This window comes from Antechinus flavipes, chromosome 6 (assembly GCF_016432865.1).
Source record: "Antechinus flavipes isolate AdamAnt ecotype Samford, QLD, Australia chromosome 6, AdamAnt_v2, whole genome shotgun sequence".
Taxonomy (NCBI): Eukaryota; Metazoa; Chordata; class Mammalia; order Dasyuromorphia; family Dasyuridae; genus Antechinus; species Antechinus flavipes.
In genome coordinates this window covers 9,307,474-9,323,781 of record NC_067403.1, presented here as the reverse complement: position 1 = coordinate 9,323,781, position 16,308 = coordinate 9,307,474, and the positions used below count along the sequence as shown (strand labels likewise).

General features: G+C 36.4%; 1 protein-coding gene and 1 long non-coding RNA gene across 7 annotated transcripts in view; one reads left to right on the top strand and one right to left on the bottom strand.

Annotated features, from left to right (window-relative positions):
- LOC127539674 (uncharacterized) overlaps positions 1-16,308 on the bottom strand; it is a 139,267-nt gene that overhangs the window by 103,248 nt on the left and 19,711 nt on the right. The window lies entirely within an intron of this gene.
- The window catches only part of LCORL (ligand dependent nuclear receptor corepressor like), a 150,841-nt gene that overhangs the window by 115,753 nt on the left and 18,780 nt on the right, over positions 1-16,308 (top strand). Inside the window, exon 7 of one of the 3 annotated variants that reach the window (XM_051963934.1) lies at positions 1,084-5,909. The exons of 1 other annotated variant lie outside the window; for it this stretch is intronic. In XM_051963934.1, coding sequence (XP_051819894.1) covers positions 1,084-5,909 — 4,826 coding nt within the window. Of the gene's footprint in view, positions 1-1,083; positions 6,978-16,308 lie in introns of those variants that run through there. One more of the 3 variants, XM_051963933.1, reaches the window with a different exon arrangement.

Here is a 16,308-nt window from a genome sequence, read left to right as displayed (position 1 = left end):
ACACATTAATAAATATGTGTAATTACACTTGGCAAATTCACAATATCCCTCGATTAGAAATATATATCCAAATATCAAACTTTAGTGTATATTTTAATATTTCAGCCAATCTACATCTTAATTAAAAGTTCCACAACATGGGCTTTAAAAATAAGGATAAAATAAGATATGGAGTATAAATGAAAGGCTAGTTTCATGTTCAGAGTTTGGTGATATGTTTAATATAAATACATACTTTTCTGAAACAGAATTCTTTTAATATATTTTGTTCTTCTTGCTACTGGTACTGGGTGAAAAATTATACACATAGACATCTTTATTAGTTGCTACATAACACTGAATCTTACGCTTAATTGAAGATAGATTTTTATTAGTTGCTACCATGAACCTTTTTCCAGCATTTCTAACTAAATAATTATAGGTAAGTAAAATATTTAGTTTTAAGTAACTTTCTTTCAAAAAGCTGTTAAATAAGAATATTTTTAAATACCTTCAAAATTTTATTAAGAATTAGAATATCTTGACTTAACCTTAGGTAAGAAAATCTCTGAGTTTTATAAGATCCAAATTACATAAATATTTTCTTGTAGACTTCATTAATTAATGTTACAGTTATTTATTTTAAAGAAAGATAATATTCTACATATCTTTCCATAATTGTACAAAAAGAATATGGCCCAATAATAGAATTTAATAATCTACCTCACACAATTTTATAAAGTCATAATAAAGCATTAAGGATTGCAAAGTAATTGACCTATTTGAGAAATTAAATATTCTCCAAATATTAATATGTATATATGATTAATTTATAATTAATTAGTTTTAATTAACTTTTCTTTCAAAATAGGAGTTTGTCATTGAATAATCTTACCATATTACATCATTATTAACAGCTTTCATTTACACTGATATATATTTCTAAAATAAATGAAAGATGGCAGATCTTAAAAGTATTGGGGTTTTGAACCCCCCTAAAAAACCCCAAATATATTTCATTATTAATATTTAAGATTGTATAGCCCCATATATTTTTGGCACTTTTACTGTCATTTATTATTTTTGTTTGATTTTTATTTTTAGTTCAACTCTTGATGCAAAATCAGAGGAAGCTACTAAAATGGAAAAAGGAAAATCAACATTAAACAAAGTTTTGGAATCATTGTGCACATATCACCAGCAACAAATTTTGGCTATGTTGAAATTTCTAATTCAAGAGCAAAATGCTTCTTCACTTTGCAGTTGCAATTCATCACATGCTCTGTCTTCAGAATCTCAAAAATCCCTCACTGAAGATGATTTGCATGGTCTGTTGTGTAGTTGTGGTGAATATAGGCTAAGAGAAATAGGGTGTTTACAACATGAAAGACAAAGCTCTGGCTTAGCACCCCTTTCAGTGTGTTTTAAGGATTTTCATTGCTTATCTTGCCAAACTGTAGCTATTGAGCACATTAAGACGGTAGTTAGCAGAGAAATTGCCAACAGTTACAATCCCCACAGGTGCTGTTCTAGACTGTTACAAAACTGTAACAGTCACTCTGCAAGATCATCCTTTTGTACTCCTCTTTCCTTACCTGAAGTATGTGATCTGTCGATCAATATTAAAGATACTACCAGATCTCGGAGTCCTTCACCACCACCATTATCACCCATACAGACTGAAGGATTTGAAAAATTTAAAGATTCAATCTCAGGCATTTCCGCTTTAGAAAACAACAAACTTGAAGCAATTATCAATCAGCCTCCATCTCTCATCCCAGCAGAAGACAACAAGAACACTTGTGAACATGAAGGTAAAATACGCAAAGCAAACACAGCTGATAACTCGGATGACTCTTTGCTCATAGCAGAAGAAAGCAGTTGTTTTATAAATCATGAGAAAATGGAAAAAGGTGAAAGCACTACGATTTTTCAAGATTTAATGGAACGAATTAATGAAAAGTTGAAATCAATTGAAACTACAGATATAACAAACCTTGTAAAAGTATCTAGTAGTGATAGTAATACTGAAAATGATAATCTAAGGTTAGGAGATTTAATAACATCTCTTTTGCATAATGCAAAGGCTAGTGATTATAGTTTTATGGAGCTATTGAGTCAACATGATAAAAAAGTTGAAAACAAAATTATACAGACAAGATTTCGAAAGCGTCAGGAAACCTTGTTTGCAATGCATAACTCTCCTGATTCACCTTTGTTTAGAAGGCAGTCTTTACAAATAAAGAGAGAAATTGCTAGCCTTGATGAAAATTTTGCAAGAAAAAAGTCATCTGAAAAAATTTCAAAGAAATTGATATGCAATGATGAGAGAGTATCAGTAGACCGAGAATCATACTTTTTAGAAGACACTCCTTTCCAAAATCCTAAAGTCCTTCAAAGTTCTAATCATGAAGAAGCATCTACATTTTTGCCAGTCTATGAAATACAATCATTGCAGCTACCTCTTCATAGTTTGGAAACGAACTCTAATTTTGACACGATTTCAGAAGGCTTTCCAGCTATAAATCCAGAGAATGCAAGCCTAACAAAATCACAGAAAGAATTTATAACTGAAAAGAAAATACAAAATCATAGAGGAAATCCTAGATTTGAAAGCAATCATATTCCTCTGAAGGATGATCTTACTGGGCTTTTAAACAGAAGTAGGCGAAATATTGTGCCTCCTGGGTGGTATTCTGTATATGTAACAAATAATTTTGTATTTAAAAAATCTCCTAAGGCTAAAAAGTCTGCAGAAAAAGATACCATGAAAGATCTTCAAGTTGATAGATCAAACAACATAGACATAAATGAAATTGCAAGGAATACAAATTTGCAGGTTGTCGTGGAACGTTTAGAAGATACTATAAATATGGCCAAAAATACATTGGAAAATCAACCATTATCAGAGGGATTTAAAATATCCAGAAAGTTGAAAGAAGATGTTCATTGTAAAGACCAAAATGCTATTAATAATTTGAACCTTTGTATGAGTGAAACATGTAAAGAACAAAGTTTCTTATCCCAAACTAAAGTGTCATCCAGCAATGGTAATAAAAGCAATTGTCTTGTAACAGTAGAACATGCAAATGTGATAGATCAAAGACTTGAAGGCATCAAAAAAAACCACTTAGCTTTGGGTAGTTTGTCCTCACAGACAAGGTCTGAAGTTGTAGAAAATTCTTTTTCTAGTTACTCTAGTCCTATCAAACTCATGTTTCTCTCAGAGGTTAATAGCAGTGAAGGAATTAAATATACTTTAACATCTGTCAGTACTTCTAATGCCAACCTCTGTTCGTTTGAAAAATGCCCAACTAGTCTCTCAATAGGAAAAGAAACTGAAAAAAACAAGGGCATCCCAGATGCGTGTTTTGGTGATTATAGCTGTAATACAGAAAGTAACATTTCACAAGGAGAAAAATCTAGTTGTGCAAAAGAAACTGTAGAACCCTGTTCAGCAAATGTAACTGAAGTGAGTAGTTGTAAGCAGCAGGAAGAATGTGCAGATCAATCAAGTGGTGCTAGTGAGTCATCTTTTAAAAGGAAACCGGGTAGACCCAAGAAAATAGGTCCTCAAGTTGTAAAACAGGTTAAGCGACCAATCGGAAGGCCACCCAAACCCAAAGTTGATACAGTAGATAGCACTGTATGCAGAAGCGAGCACATCAGCAGTTTAGGGAAGAAAAATACAGACCCCCTGGTGACAGGCTTAAATGAGGGCATTGGGAGAAAAAGTATCACGGTGACTGTTGTTTATGGAAGGTCAAGAAGAATTAAAAGGCACGTTTCAGAAGGTAGCTTAGGCATTACCATGCCTCTAAGTAGTAGTGGTGCTGATTTTTTGCATGAATATAATGGGCTAAAACCTAAGAAAGCAGGAGAAATTGGTCTGAATGAAAGAATGACTGCTGTCCCGAGTTTGACTACTGAAAAGGAGATCTTTGCATCTGGCTACGAACACATTAGACCTACCAAGAACAAATCTGTGTTACCTTACCCTTACAGCAATATTATTCGGACAAGCCAGAAGCCTTTGACAGTAATTAGGAAACCTGGTAGACCTGCCAAAGTTAAAATCTCTGGCATATCTGTGACTATAAATAGAGTTTCACCTCAAGAAAGAAAAGTGTGTTTAAGCAGCTGCTTGCCTCCTTTAGACCAAGACAGTATGCTAGAAAAAAATCTATCACTAGAGAAACATGAACACCAGTGCAATAAAATAGATAAAACAAAAAGCAGTCAAGCTGATTTATTTGAGGAGAGATCAAGGAATATGCCTTCTCCAGTACCTTTGAGACATTCTGTTAGGGACAGAAAGCCATCTCTGCATTTTTTACATTCCTTAGCGTCTTCTAATTCATTTGCTTATAGAAACAACTTGCTACGTAAATCATATAAACTACATTTCCAAAAAACTAAAGATCACAAAGAAAAATGCAAATATTCAAATACAAAAATAGCTTCCAAAGATACCTCAGGAGCTCGAAATTCAGGTAATATGAACAAGAATCTTGATGATGGTAAATTCACAACTATTAATGAAGTATCATTGGATCCCATTTTTTCATCAAGCCCCTCTCTTAGGTGGTGGGCAACTACTACTTCAAATGATTCCTTGTTAGAGGAGTTAAATAATAGATTTGAGCAGATAACTAATGCTTGGGTACAAGTAAATGGAAATGAAACAGAAAATTGTCTTCATGAAGCAAAAAGCTACTTAGAAGAGGATGATAATTTTAAAGTGCCAAGCCCTTTGAAAACCTGCCTTTTAGAACTTGAAGTCTCACCTGTAAAAATGCTTTTTCAGAAAAAGTGTGACATGAATGAGCTATGTACCTGGTTTATGCAAACAACAGAAACACAGTCTCTTTCATTAGTTAGAAAAGCAAATGCTCGAAATCCTTTGGAGGTAATTAATACCAGAGGAATCAAAGTCGGAAGCAAACAATCTGATCATAATACTAGTCTTTTCAGAAAGCACTTTAAAAAATTTGCACTATCCTCTCCTTCAAAATCAGCAGGGAAATTACAAATATTACGTAAAATTGTTAGATCTCCAGTCTTAAATGTGAAGAGTAATTTCACACTAGCCAGATTGAGGAGAACTGAATTTAAGAGACTGCAGCATGAACGATGGAGACAGGTAAAAAAACTTCATAATCATGGAACAGTCGATTGGAAATCTAAAAAAAGGAACTTCAGATTTTTCTGCCAGAACCAGTTTTTAAATAAGACTACAGAGGGAACAAATGCCGACATCACACATCAAGGAAAAAGCACAGCAGAAAATCAGCAGTTGGTCTTAGCACCTGAAATCAGGGATGCTTTTTTACAACAGAAGGTGGAATTGCCTGATCACGGCACACATGCTAGTTTAGAAAGCATTTTAAAATTACATGCTAAAGAGAATGAAACCAAGTTTAGCCGTAAAGATTTTGGGAAGGTTGCAAGACAAGGAAAAGTGTGTTCAAGCTCCTGGAGGTCAAAAACCTTTAAAGACTGCAGGATATTTTTGAGGAAAATCAACCATATTGAACAAAGAAATCCATTTCAGCTAAACACAATCATTTATTCTCCAGAATCTATTGAGAGTGGAAGTAATCATCAGACTTATGTTGAAGAAACAAAGCACTGTAACTTAAGATCTCATTCTGCCCGTCAAAATTCTCTTAAAAGACAATCTGCAGCAATAGAAAAATCTAAAGCAAATAATCCTTCACCTGACACTTTTGCTAGCCAACTTGATGGCAATAAATTAGACAAACACATTAAACTTGATAAGAATGCTTCTGATAGTTCTGAAGTTATTAGTAAATTGAACAAAAGAAAAAGACCCTCATGGAAGACCACTGAAATGTCAACAAAAAGACATAAGCGACAGTCTTGTAACAGTGGACAAATGGCAAACTATTATTCAAAATACCAATTGGGTAAGTTTTTCTCTCCCTGATTATAAAATTTCATTCTAGGTGTCATGAAAAAGGTAAAAGTAAATAAGTAGATAAAGAGCAGCTTATTTGTAGATTTTTTTCTCTCCAAATAATATTTGAAAAATTTAAACCACACCAGCTAAATCTTTTCAAATTCAAATAAGCTTTTCTCTGTATCTCCAAATTTCTAGAATTTCAACAAGAATTAGAAGAGGTATAGACATTTTGACCTACTTGAAGTTCCATCTTTTTACAGTAGTCAATTTTTTTTAAATTACCTGGATATTTGCACAGAATTTTACCTAATTAGTTGACTAAGCCCTTTCATCATTAAAACTTTAGATGTGTTTCACCTAACACATGTAAACAGAGCGATGGTGCAGTGTGGTGACAGTTACAGATGGTAAGACATGACAATTACTTGGAGGTGTGAATCTCATCCACTATGCCATTCCTTCTTCCTGTCTTCCTGGGAATTTAGATTAGGCCCTTCTTTATTAAAGGTTAGAGAATGAGCAAAAGTATTTCAGCTTAAAGTCTTCTCACTTCCTTTATTGTTTCTACTCAGAAATTATTTGTAAGAAACCCAATATTGGTGCTTTTCAGACACTTTCCATAACCAGAATGCTGCTTTTTGGCTGAAGTTTGATTTCCTTTATTGGTCTAACAGTTGGTAAACTTTATTTTGTTTATACAACGAAGCCAAGCAGTACAAGGTATTTTGGTGTGATTCCTGTTGTCTTATTGACAAGAAATGGTGCAATTGTATATTTGGAATGAATGAGTTTGATACTATGTGTTGTAATTACACAGTTATGCTATAAAATTAAAAACTAAAGACTTAAAAAAACTTTGTTATTATCTAATAAAAACAGACATAATATTTTTTTAAAAGCATGAAAGATAATGTAGTGAGCTTTGGGGCTTTAACATGGTAAAACAAATTAGATAAGTATTCAGAAATTAGAATTTTAAAATACTAATTTTAGTAACATGCTAGCATATAAGTTAAACTGAAATCTTTATTAAGTAAATATCTCCATTTTAATAAAGAAATTGAACTTAAAATATGTTTTCTGTTTTTTCAGGATAGGCAAGGACAGGACAATAAATAACTTTTTGGGGGGAAAGCATATACCCAGTAATCATGAACAAACATTAACTAGACTTAAAAAAAAAATTTTAAAAAAAGGAGATCTATAAAGAAATTGAGAGAATAATATGTGAAGCTTAATTTTTCTCCCCACAACCTCCAATATATCATATTCATTTCATAAATCAGAGTTTCCAAAGGTAAAATATTCTGCATAAAGTTTAATGTAACAATGTTTGGTGCTTGCATTTTCATTAGTCTCTCTTTTTAAGCAAAGAACATGAAATTTCTTTGGACATGGCTATATCTCCAGCAAATACAAGATCACTGCAGATAAAAATAAGATGAAATTCAATGTCTTAGTGCCTTTTTGCTGGATATAGAAAGAACTTTTGCATTTCAGCTTTTTAAAAAAAAAAAATTTGATATTGTCATACTAGAATTGTGCCTCATGCCATTTTCTCATTTTTAAATGATATACAAAGTCATTTCTTTTTCCAGAACTTCCTGTTGTACTTGACTTTTATTTACCTTTTGCTGATAACTTTCCTTCCTTATTTTTTCTCTAAAACTTTTTAGTTTTATTTGTTTTGTCTTAAGTAATTTTTTACATGAGTATCTGACTTTTAAGTGTTTCCTTAAATTTCATTATTTTAGATTTTTTTCCCATTCTTCGTAGTAGTCTCCATTTTATTCTCTTTGAAATTATTTTTAACTGCATTATGAGATTTGTTTTCATTGCTCTTTTCCATAGCATACTCAGAGTCTGAGAGTTTGGAGTGGGGAAAGGGGAAGAGGGAGGGAATTTAACCTCAGAACTTTTTTAGGAAAAATTGGGGGGTTATATATAATAAATTAAGGAAGATTTCTGATGATTAAACAGTTTGTTCAGGAATTTGAGGGGAGGTTGTTTTTGAATTAGCATGAATGTCTTGGTTTTATAAAATTTGTAAAATTACACAGTTTAATACATTTGGTTTGAGTTCTTTTAATAGGCTTTTTCATATTTGTAAAGTATAGATCAAATGTTAAATATTATATATATATATCTATATACTAATCTATATAATCTATATCTATATCTATATAGTTGTAGAACTCAGCAGACATTTTAGTGTCATTTTTGAGAGATGCAAAGACATATAGGTAGAGGCTTTGCTCTTGAAAACTGTAAAGCCCTATTGAGAGAAAATATACACATGAAATAAGGTAAGTAATAATGCAAAACATTGGCATATAATGAAGTACCAAATAAATTGTATACATGGGATTTCAGAATTCAGAAGAATAATTTTTTAACTGGCTTTTTTTTTTTTTATTCACCATTTATTTAGCTCTTTACTGTGCTTTCTGACACATTCAGTGTAGGTAAGACATGGCCCCTACCTCAGTTTATCAGCAATAAAAGAATAAGAACCAAGTACAGATAATTATAATACATAATGTTACATGACAAATTGATGAGAAAGTGCTTTGGGAAGTAGCAGTGGGGATCAAGGCAAGGGCAACATTTTAGTTGAATTTTTTTAAAAAGCAGAAATGGGCACTGAAGACATTGCACATGTTGGTAATCACATGAAAGTAGGAGAACCCAAGGCAAATTCAGGGATCAGGAGAATCGCTCCATTTTCTTGGAACTTGGAGCACTCGAAGGAGAGTAGCCTGGCCTGAGCTAATGGGAGACTAGAACGAGGGCCCAGACTCAACGGCCCCGTGGGCCAGGTCCTGGCTACAAGTCTGGAGGATTGGCAGCCCCTGCCCCCAGTACCTGGAACTTCAGACAAGGGGAAGCTGGAGAGGGAGGGAAGGCAGGGGACTCCCTGGAGAGCAGCCTGGTGCCCCCTCATCCCTCCAGGCGAAGGCCTTCAGTTCTCTGAGGCTGAAACCCATCAGAAGACGATTGGGGACATGGTGAGTGAGTCAGGAGGGGAAGATGGAAGGGAGAAAAATGAAAAGGGTAAGACGGGATGAACAGACTTGGGGCTTGGTATGAGCCACAGCCTTCACAGCTCTTCCAGAAGTAGCCCTAGAACTGCAACCTTGGGAGGCGGGATGTGCAGTGCTGACATGGGAAGGTTTGAGCCCAGAAATGGAAGAGGAGGAGCACTCCTGGGGAGAGTTCCAGATCTTTCTGAATGAACGGCAGCCCATCGCCAGGCTCTCCTGTGGCTCTCCAGCCCGTTGTAACTGAGCGGAACCAGCCTTGTCTCTGACAGGTGCTGTGGACTGTTCCGCCACACCTATGATCCATTCCTTCCTTATCCTTTTTGCCCAAGAGCTGTGGCTTCAACAATTCCTCCTATAAGAGGCTTCTTGAGTCATTCCCTCCTCCTGCTACTAGTCCCTGCTGAAAAATTATTTTTTTAAAGAACTTATTTAAAACTAAATACAAAATTAAAAAAAAAATAGAAAAAGGAAAATAAAACATTGTCACATGCCCAGCAAAACTGGAATCTTCAAAATATGGCTATCTTTTTATTTGCTTCCTTGTAGGTTATTCTTTTGTTCTCTGCTATATACTTTTGTACTTCATCCTTTTTTTTGTTGTTGTTGTTCTTTCATCCTGCCTCCCCCCACCCTTGTCTTCCTTTAAATAAGTTACACTTAAGCACAGATATTTACTTATATTTTTTTGTGTGTATACATATCTCTACACATATACATACACCTATGTGCATCTAAAATAATATTAATGTGGCTGAGATATAATGTAGATTTCTCTCTGGGTTGAAATCAATGACTACTCGACCTAATTTTTTTCCTAATAATTTCTACTCCTGATCCTTGTTACTGTATTTGTGTAAATCTCTTATTTCCTATCTGTTGTAATATGGGAGCCATCTGCCAATGGCTGCTGGAAGTCTAATTCGGACCTGTAGAGTGGATCGCTTCATGTAAGAGGATGATGATGATACAAGGAGACTGAGAGGCCATTGTATTCTCTGACCTCTCTCCTCTTCCCTGTTCCCTCCAATTTATTTCATTCCCCATCCACAAAGAACATCTGTGAAGGCTGCTTTACCATTCCTTCAAGAGTTATGATCCACAGCTGTGGAGGCTCTAGGAGAATTGACCTGTCTCTTCACCTGGGCATGGTCCTTAACTTCTATCTCTGCTCCATTTTCTACATCAGTTCTACTCCTTGACTTGCCTTGCTATTTCTTCACCTCCCCCCACTCTTTCCTTCGCTGTTTATTTATATATCGAAAGCCACTTCCATTAATCTAAACACCTTTCTGTACCCCACCTTATCCCTGCCATACTTTCCCTTTGTCTATCCCTTTTTTAATCTATAACCTCATCCCACTCCCATTAGTTTACACATCCTTCTGCATCTTACCTTATCCTGTTCCCTTCCCACTTATTTCTTTATAGATATTGGTGGATGCTGTGCTCTTTGAGGTGCATATTTGCATACATACATATATGCGTGTGTGGATATATATATTTTTCCTATTTAACCAATTCCCCATTGGCAAGATTTTCAGAATTGCCATCTACTGACTCTGTATGATTTCTTCCTCTCTACCTCATTTGTGTAGCATAATTACGGTTTTTACCTTTTTTCTAGACAATTTTGCCTTGTAGAGTCAGGTCATACTAAGCTTTGTTCCTGTCTTTCTACAGTTACTGACATCAATTTTGGACATACTACATTTCCACGTATAATACAAATACCTTTCCTTGTTAAGTAAGTCCCTCAAAATTAGTTTTTGATGCTGGCTCTTACATGTTAAATTTTCTGTTGAATTCAGGTTTGATTGAGACAAGGTACTGAAAATCTCTGAATTTCTTAAATGCCTTGGGTTTGTTTTTTTTTTTTTTTTTTTTTTTATTCAATATTATGCTTAGTTTTGCTGGATCTCTTTTTGACCACAAGTCTAGTTTTATACACACACACACACACACACACATATAAACTATCCTAAGGCCTGTGGTGTTTTATTGTTAGCTGCTGATAAATCTGGTATAATTGTAGCTCCAGCATTTTTAATTGGTTTTGGGGAGATTTTTTGTTTCTTGTAAAGTTTTCTCTTTGATCTGGGGGTTTCAAAAGATAGCAGTAATGTTTCTATGCCTGTCTTTTTCTTGTAGGATCTCATAGAGGTGGTGATCAGTGCATTTTTCCTAATTCGACTTTCCCCTCTTGTTCTATTACTGTAGGACAATTTTCTTTCGTTATTTCTTATATCATTGTGTCAAGATTCTTTTTTTGGTCAACTTTCAGGTGGTCCAATTATTCTTAGGTTTTTTCTTCTTCATTTGTTCCCCAGATCTGGGTTTTTTTTCTTATGTTCATTCTTTATGTTTTGTTGTATTTCTTGATCTAAAAATTACTTTTTGTATGAATTTATTTGGCTTTACATTTAGTGTGTGTGTGTGTGTGTGTGTGTGTGTGTGTGTGTGTATAGATAGACAGATGGACATACATTTCCCCAAATAAGTGTTGTCTCCTTGAGAGCAAGAACAATTTCATTTTCAGAAAATTGTCTCTCACCTGAAACCAGTATCTGGGAAGTGTTTTATTGTTTGATTGTTCCAAGTAGACATGTACTCCAGGTAGTAAGAGATGATGGATATAAAAAGGAGGAAGTTCGGTCCTGACTGTTAGCAGTGGTAATGATAGCTAGGTGTCTACTACTTCCTCCCTAAAACAATCTATTCTATTTTATAGAAGATCTGAATTATGAAGATGTTTCTTTAGAATAAGTGCTCCCATTTCTCCTCCTGTCCTCCAGCACGTTCCCCCTTCTCGCCCCCCCACTCCAGGTCTCTCCTCTCACAAGCCCCAGCCTTCAGCAGACCCACAGAGACATTCTCCCGAGCCCTTTTACCCCCTGCCTGCCCTGTCCAGGCTGTGGTGCAGCTTTGGGCTTCTTGTCATAGGGGCCAGAGTCTGGGCCCAGCTCTGTCTTTGTGCCAGCAGCCTAATCTATAGTGGGGTGGGGGAGGTTCATGGTTCTTAGTCTGACGATTGGAAATCTTTTTGGTTCCTGCCTCTGTTACCAATTACTTTAATAATGTTTGCTTGTTTGATAAGGTTGGCACTTAGCTTTTTTCCCCCCCAAGTCTGATAAAAATGCTTAAAAAGTAAAAACCACAAAGACAGGACCAGGCAGGGATTCCTGATAGAAAATCCTTCCCCGACAGTGCTCCATTAAGGATTGCTCCCAGGGGTGGCCATTCTGCAAAGTGTCAACACCTTGTGTTCCTTCTCCCCTCCCCCTTACACAGCAGGTAATCCACTATAGATTAAACAACTCTTCTGTACACATTTCCACATTTATCATGCCGCACATGAAAAACAGATCAAAAAGGGAAAAAATGAGACAGAAAAAGAAAATAAAAAATAACAATTTTTTAAAAAAAAGTGAAAACACTATTTGGTGATTCACACTCAGTCCCCAGAGTCCTCTCTGTAGGTGCAGACGGCTCCCTCCATCACAAGACCATGGGAACTGGCCTGAATCACCTCGATGTTGCAAAGAGCCACGTCCATCAAAATTGATCATTGCATGATTTTATTATTCTGTACAATGTTCTCTTGGTTCTGCTTCTTTCACTCAGCATCAGTTCATGCCAGTCTCCAGGCCTCTCTGAAATCAGCTTGTTCATTTTTTATAGAAAATATTCCATTACTTTCATATACCATAAAAAAGACAAAACCAAAAAATCTCCTGCCATTTTTAAACCTTTTGTTGGACCCAGAAAACAAAGAGGCCAGGAAATGCTATGCTGTCCTAAAAGTAAACACATTCCTTTTCCCAAGCACAGTAAAAGTTTTTGAAATTATGGAAAATCTTAAAATATCAATAGCTTGAAAATGGATATAAAGGATTCAGTAATTTCACTGAATTATATTCACTCCTACTATGAACTGATGGGCATCTTCTCATTTCCAATTCTTTGCCAATACAAAAAGGCTCTTATTTTTTATAAGTTCAACTTAGTTCCCTCTTATACTTGCATCAAAATTCCTTTTGCAGTTACCATTGTCCTCCATATTTCCCCACTTACTCTATTCTCTCCCCTTTTACCCTGATCTCTCGTCACCCTCCTCCCTTCTTGTGCCCCGTTCCTCCTGCTTTGCTGCATTTGTCTTGAGTGTATGTGATTTCTCTTTGAGCCAGTTGTGATGAGAATAGAGTTCACTCATTCTCTTTCTCCTCTTCCCTTCCAGTATAAGAGCTTTTTCTTGCCTCTTTTTATGGCTGATAATTTTTGCCACTCCCCTTCTCTCTCCCTTTCCCTTTCTCCCAGTACATTCTTCTCACCTGTTAACTTCACACTTGCCTCTGTCTCTATATACTCTTTATAGCTGTCATTATGATGAGAAAGTTCTTAAGGATTACAAATATCATCCTCCCATATAGGAATGTAATAGCCAAACCTTTTTAAGTTCCTTATGACATATCATAAAGGAACTTTCCTGATTTCCTCCTTATGCTTCTCCAGAGTCCTGTATTTGAATATAAAATTTTCCATTCAGTTCTGGTCTTTGCATCACAAACACTTGAAAAATCTTGTTTCACTGAATTTCCACCTTTTCCTCTTAAGGATCACACTCAGTTTTACTGATTATTCTTGGTTACAATCCTAGCTCCATTGCTCTCCAGAACATCATATTCCAAGCTCTCTTGTCCTTTTGAATGTAGAAGCTGCTAAGTCATATATTATCCTAACTGTGGTTCCACTATACTTGAATCATTTCTTTTTGGATGCTTATAATATTTTTTCCTTGACCTGGGAGATCCCAAATTTGTCTAAAATATTCCCAGGAGTTTTCATTTTGGGATCTTTGAGGAGGTGGATTCTTTCGATTTCTATCTTACTCCCTGGTTCTAGAATATCAGGACAGTTGTTCTTGGTAATTTCTTTAAAGATGATGTCCAGGATTTTTTTTTTTATCCTGCCATTCAAGTAGACCGATAATTTTTAAATTAATTCTCCTGGATTTATTTTTCAGGTCAGTTGTTTTTTCCAATGAGATATTTCACATTTTTTTTCATTTTCTGGGTTTTGCTTTATTGTATCTTGATTTTGCATAAAATCATCAACTTCTATTTATTTGCTCAATTCTGATTTTTAAGAAATTATTTTCCTCAGTGAGCTTTTGTTTCTCCTTTCCCAATTGACTAATTTTGCTTTTAAGGCATTCTTCTCATTAGCTTTTTGTATTTCCTTTTGCACTGCTACCAGTTCTTTTCTTAATTTTCCCTCTATCTCTCTTACTTGATTTTTAAAGTTCCTTTTGAGCTCTTCCATAGCCCAACCCCAATTCTTGTTTTACTTGAAGGCTCTGGTTGTAGAAGTTCTGACTTAATATTCTTCTAAGTGGGTATTTTGATTGTCCCAGTCTTCATAATAAATGTCAGTGGTCAGAAACTTTTTCGATTGTCTAGTCATTTTCCTAGCCAGCTTATAGCTCTTTGTGTCTTGAGTGGAGGATTTGCTGTCCCAGGCTGTTCTCCTTCTAGGGACCTGACCCCAAGTCCTCTGTGCTGTCCTGGAGCTCTGCGGGTGCCCCTGCCCCACAGGAACTGTAAGGTCCAGGTGCTTAAAACCGGAGGCCTATTCTGCTGCCTGGGCCAGCCCGGGATCCCCTGGACTCCCAGCCTGTGGTCACTGGCCTTTCCTGCTGACCTTCCAGGTCCTGATTGGTTGTCTCTGGGCTCAAAGATCTGGGAACCGTCAGCCTGAGCCAGCAGCTGCTTCAGAGGTGCCCAAGCCGTTCATGCATGGAGTTCTTCAAGGTTTCCACTCTCTCCTCCAACAGCCCTAGGAAGTCAAGTGTTCCGGGTATTGTCTTCCACGGAATGTGCCCACGGGGGAGTCAGTGTGAGGAGTAAGATGTGAACCAATTGGTTTTCTTTTTCAGATTCCCTCCAGGGCTAAAAACCTAGTGAAAAGGTTACTTCTCTCATGTGGGGCATGTGTGACCTCCGGCAGTACACAGGTTATTTTGGAGGGCTGAAAGGGGAGAGACAAGAGGGGACCGATGAGCAGTGGACAGTCTGGGGAAGGCACTTGGGATGACTGCACTGGGCACACTGCCCTCAATGCACTGCCCTCAGTTTATCTGCAGGCAGGCTCCCTGCCATAGGGCGCAATGCATCAGGTTCCCTGCCGTTGGGCACGCTGCTCTGGGATGCACTGCCCTCAGGTTACCTGCAGGCAGGCTCCCTGCCATTGGGCGCATGGGGTCAGGTTCCCTGATATTGGATGCACTGCCCTCGGGTTCCCTGCTGTCCAGCTCCCTGCCCTCGGATGCACTGCAATCAGGTTCCCTGTGTCCAGCTGCCTGCCTTCGGGCGCTCTGTTGTCTGATGCACTGCCATCAGGCTCCCTTGCCTATTGTTTACAGGCTTTCAGTATTTTCTTCTTTTGGAGTTGTGAATATTTGTTTCTACTCCAGGACACCTTTCTCCATGACCTTTCAGATAACATAGTCCACACAGTAGCTCAATAATTACATTTTCCAGTTCTTTCAGAACCCACTAGGTCTTCTATCAAGTAGTTCACCCGGGCTAGTGACTTGAAGTCATTGAAAGCACTCGATCCTGATTTGTATTGGGTTTCACTTCTCTGTTCAGCGTTTTCTAGCTCTCCTTTTACCATAGCTATATATTCTAAAATTTCCTAAATTTTAAAGTTTCATAAATTTTCAATTAAGGGCTAAGCTATTAATTAGTAGGGCTTGTTCCAAACTCTGAGGATCTTCATCTATTGAGTAAAGAAAAGATTGGTATGGTTATTATGAAAAACTTCCAATCTTTTCCAAAAATTCTACATAACATACTTTTCCATATTAAGTTGTGAAAGAAAACAGACCAAGAAGAAGAAAAGAAAATGTTCTAATGAGCATTCTAACTCCCCCATCAGTTCTTTAGAGATGTGCAGTACTTTTCATCATTAAGGCCTTCAGAACTGTCTGAGAATGTTGTCTTGATCATGTAACTCTTTCACAGTAGATCATCTATAGAATTCTGTGTTTTCCTGGTTTTGCTGACTTCACTTTGCAAAAGTTCATGTCAGTCTTTCCAAGTTTTTCTGAGAACCTCATGCTTATCATGATAGTATCATAATATTCCATCACAATCACATACCACAACTTGTTTAGCTATTCTCCAAGGAATAGGGATCCCCTCAGTTTCCAATTTCCACTACTGTAAAAAGAGCTGCTATATTTTTGAACCTATCCTTTTAAAAAAAAAAAAAAATCTCTTTTTGGGATTCAGACCTAGTCGTGGTGCTGCTGGATTGATAGGCTGAATCTGTTCACAACTTCACCAACAGTGCATTGGT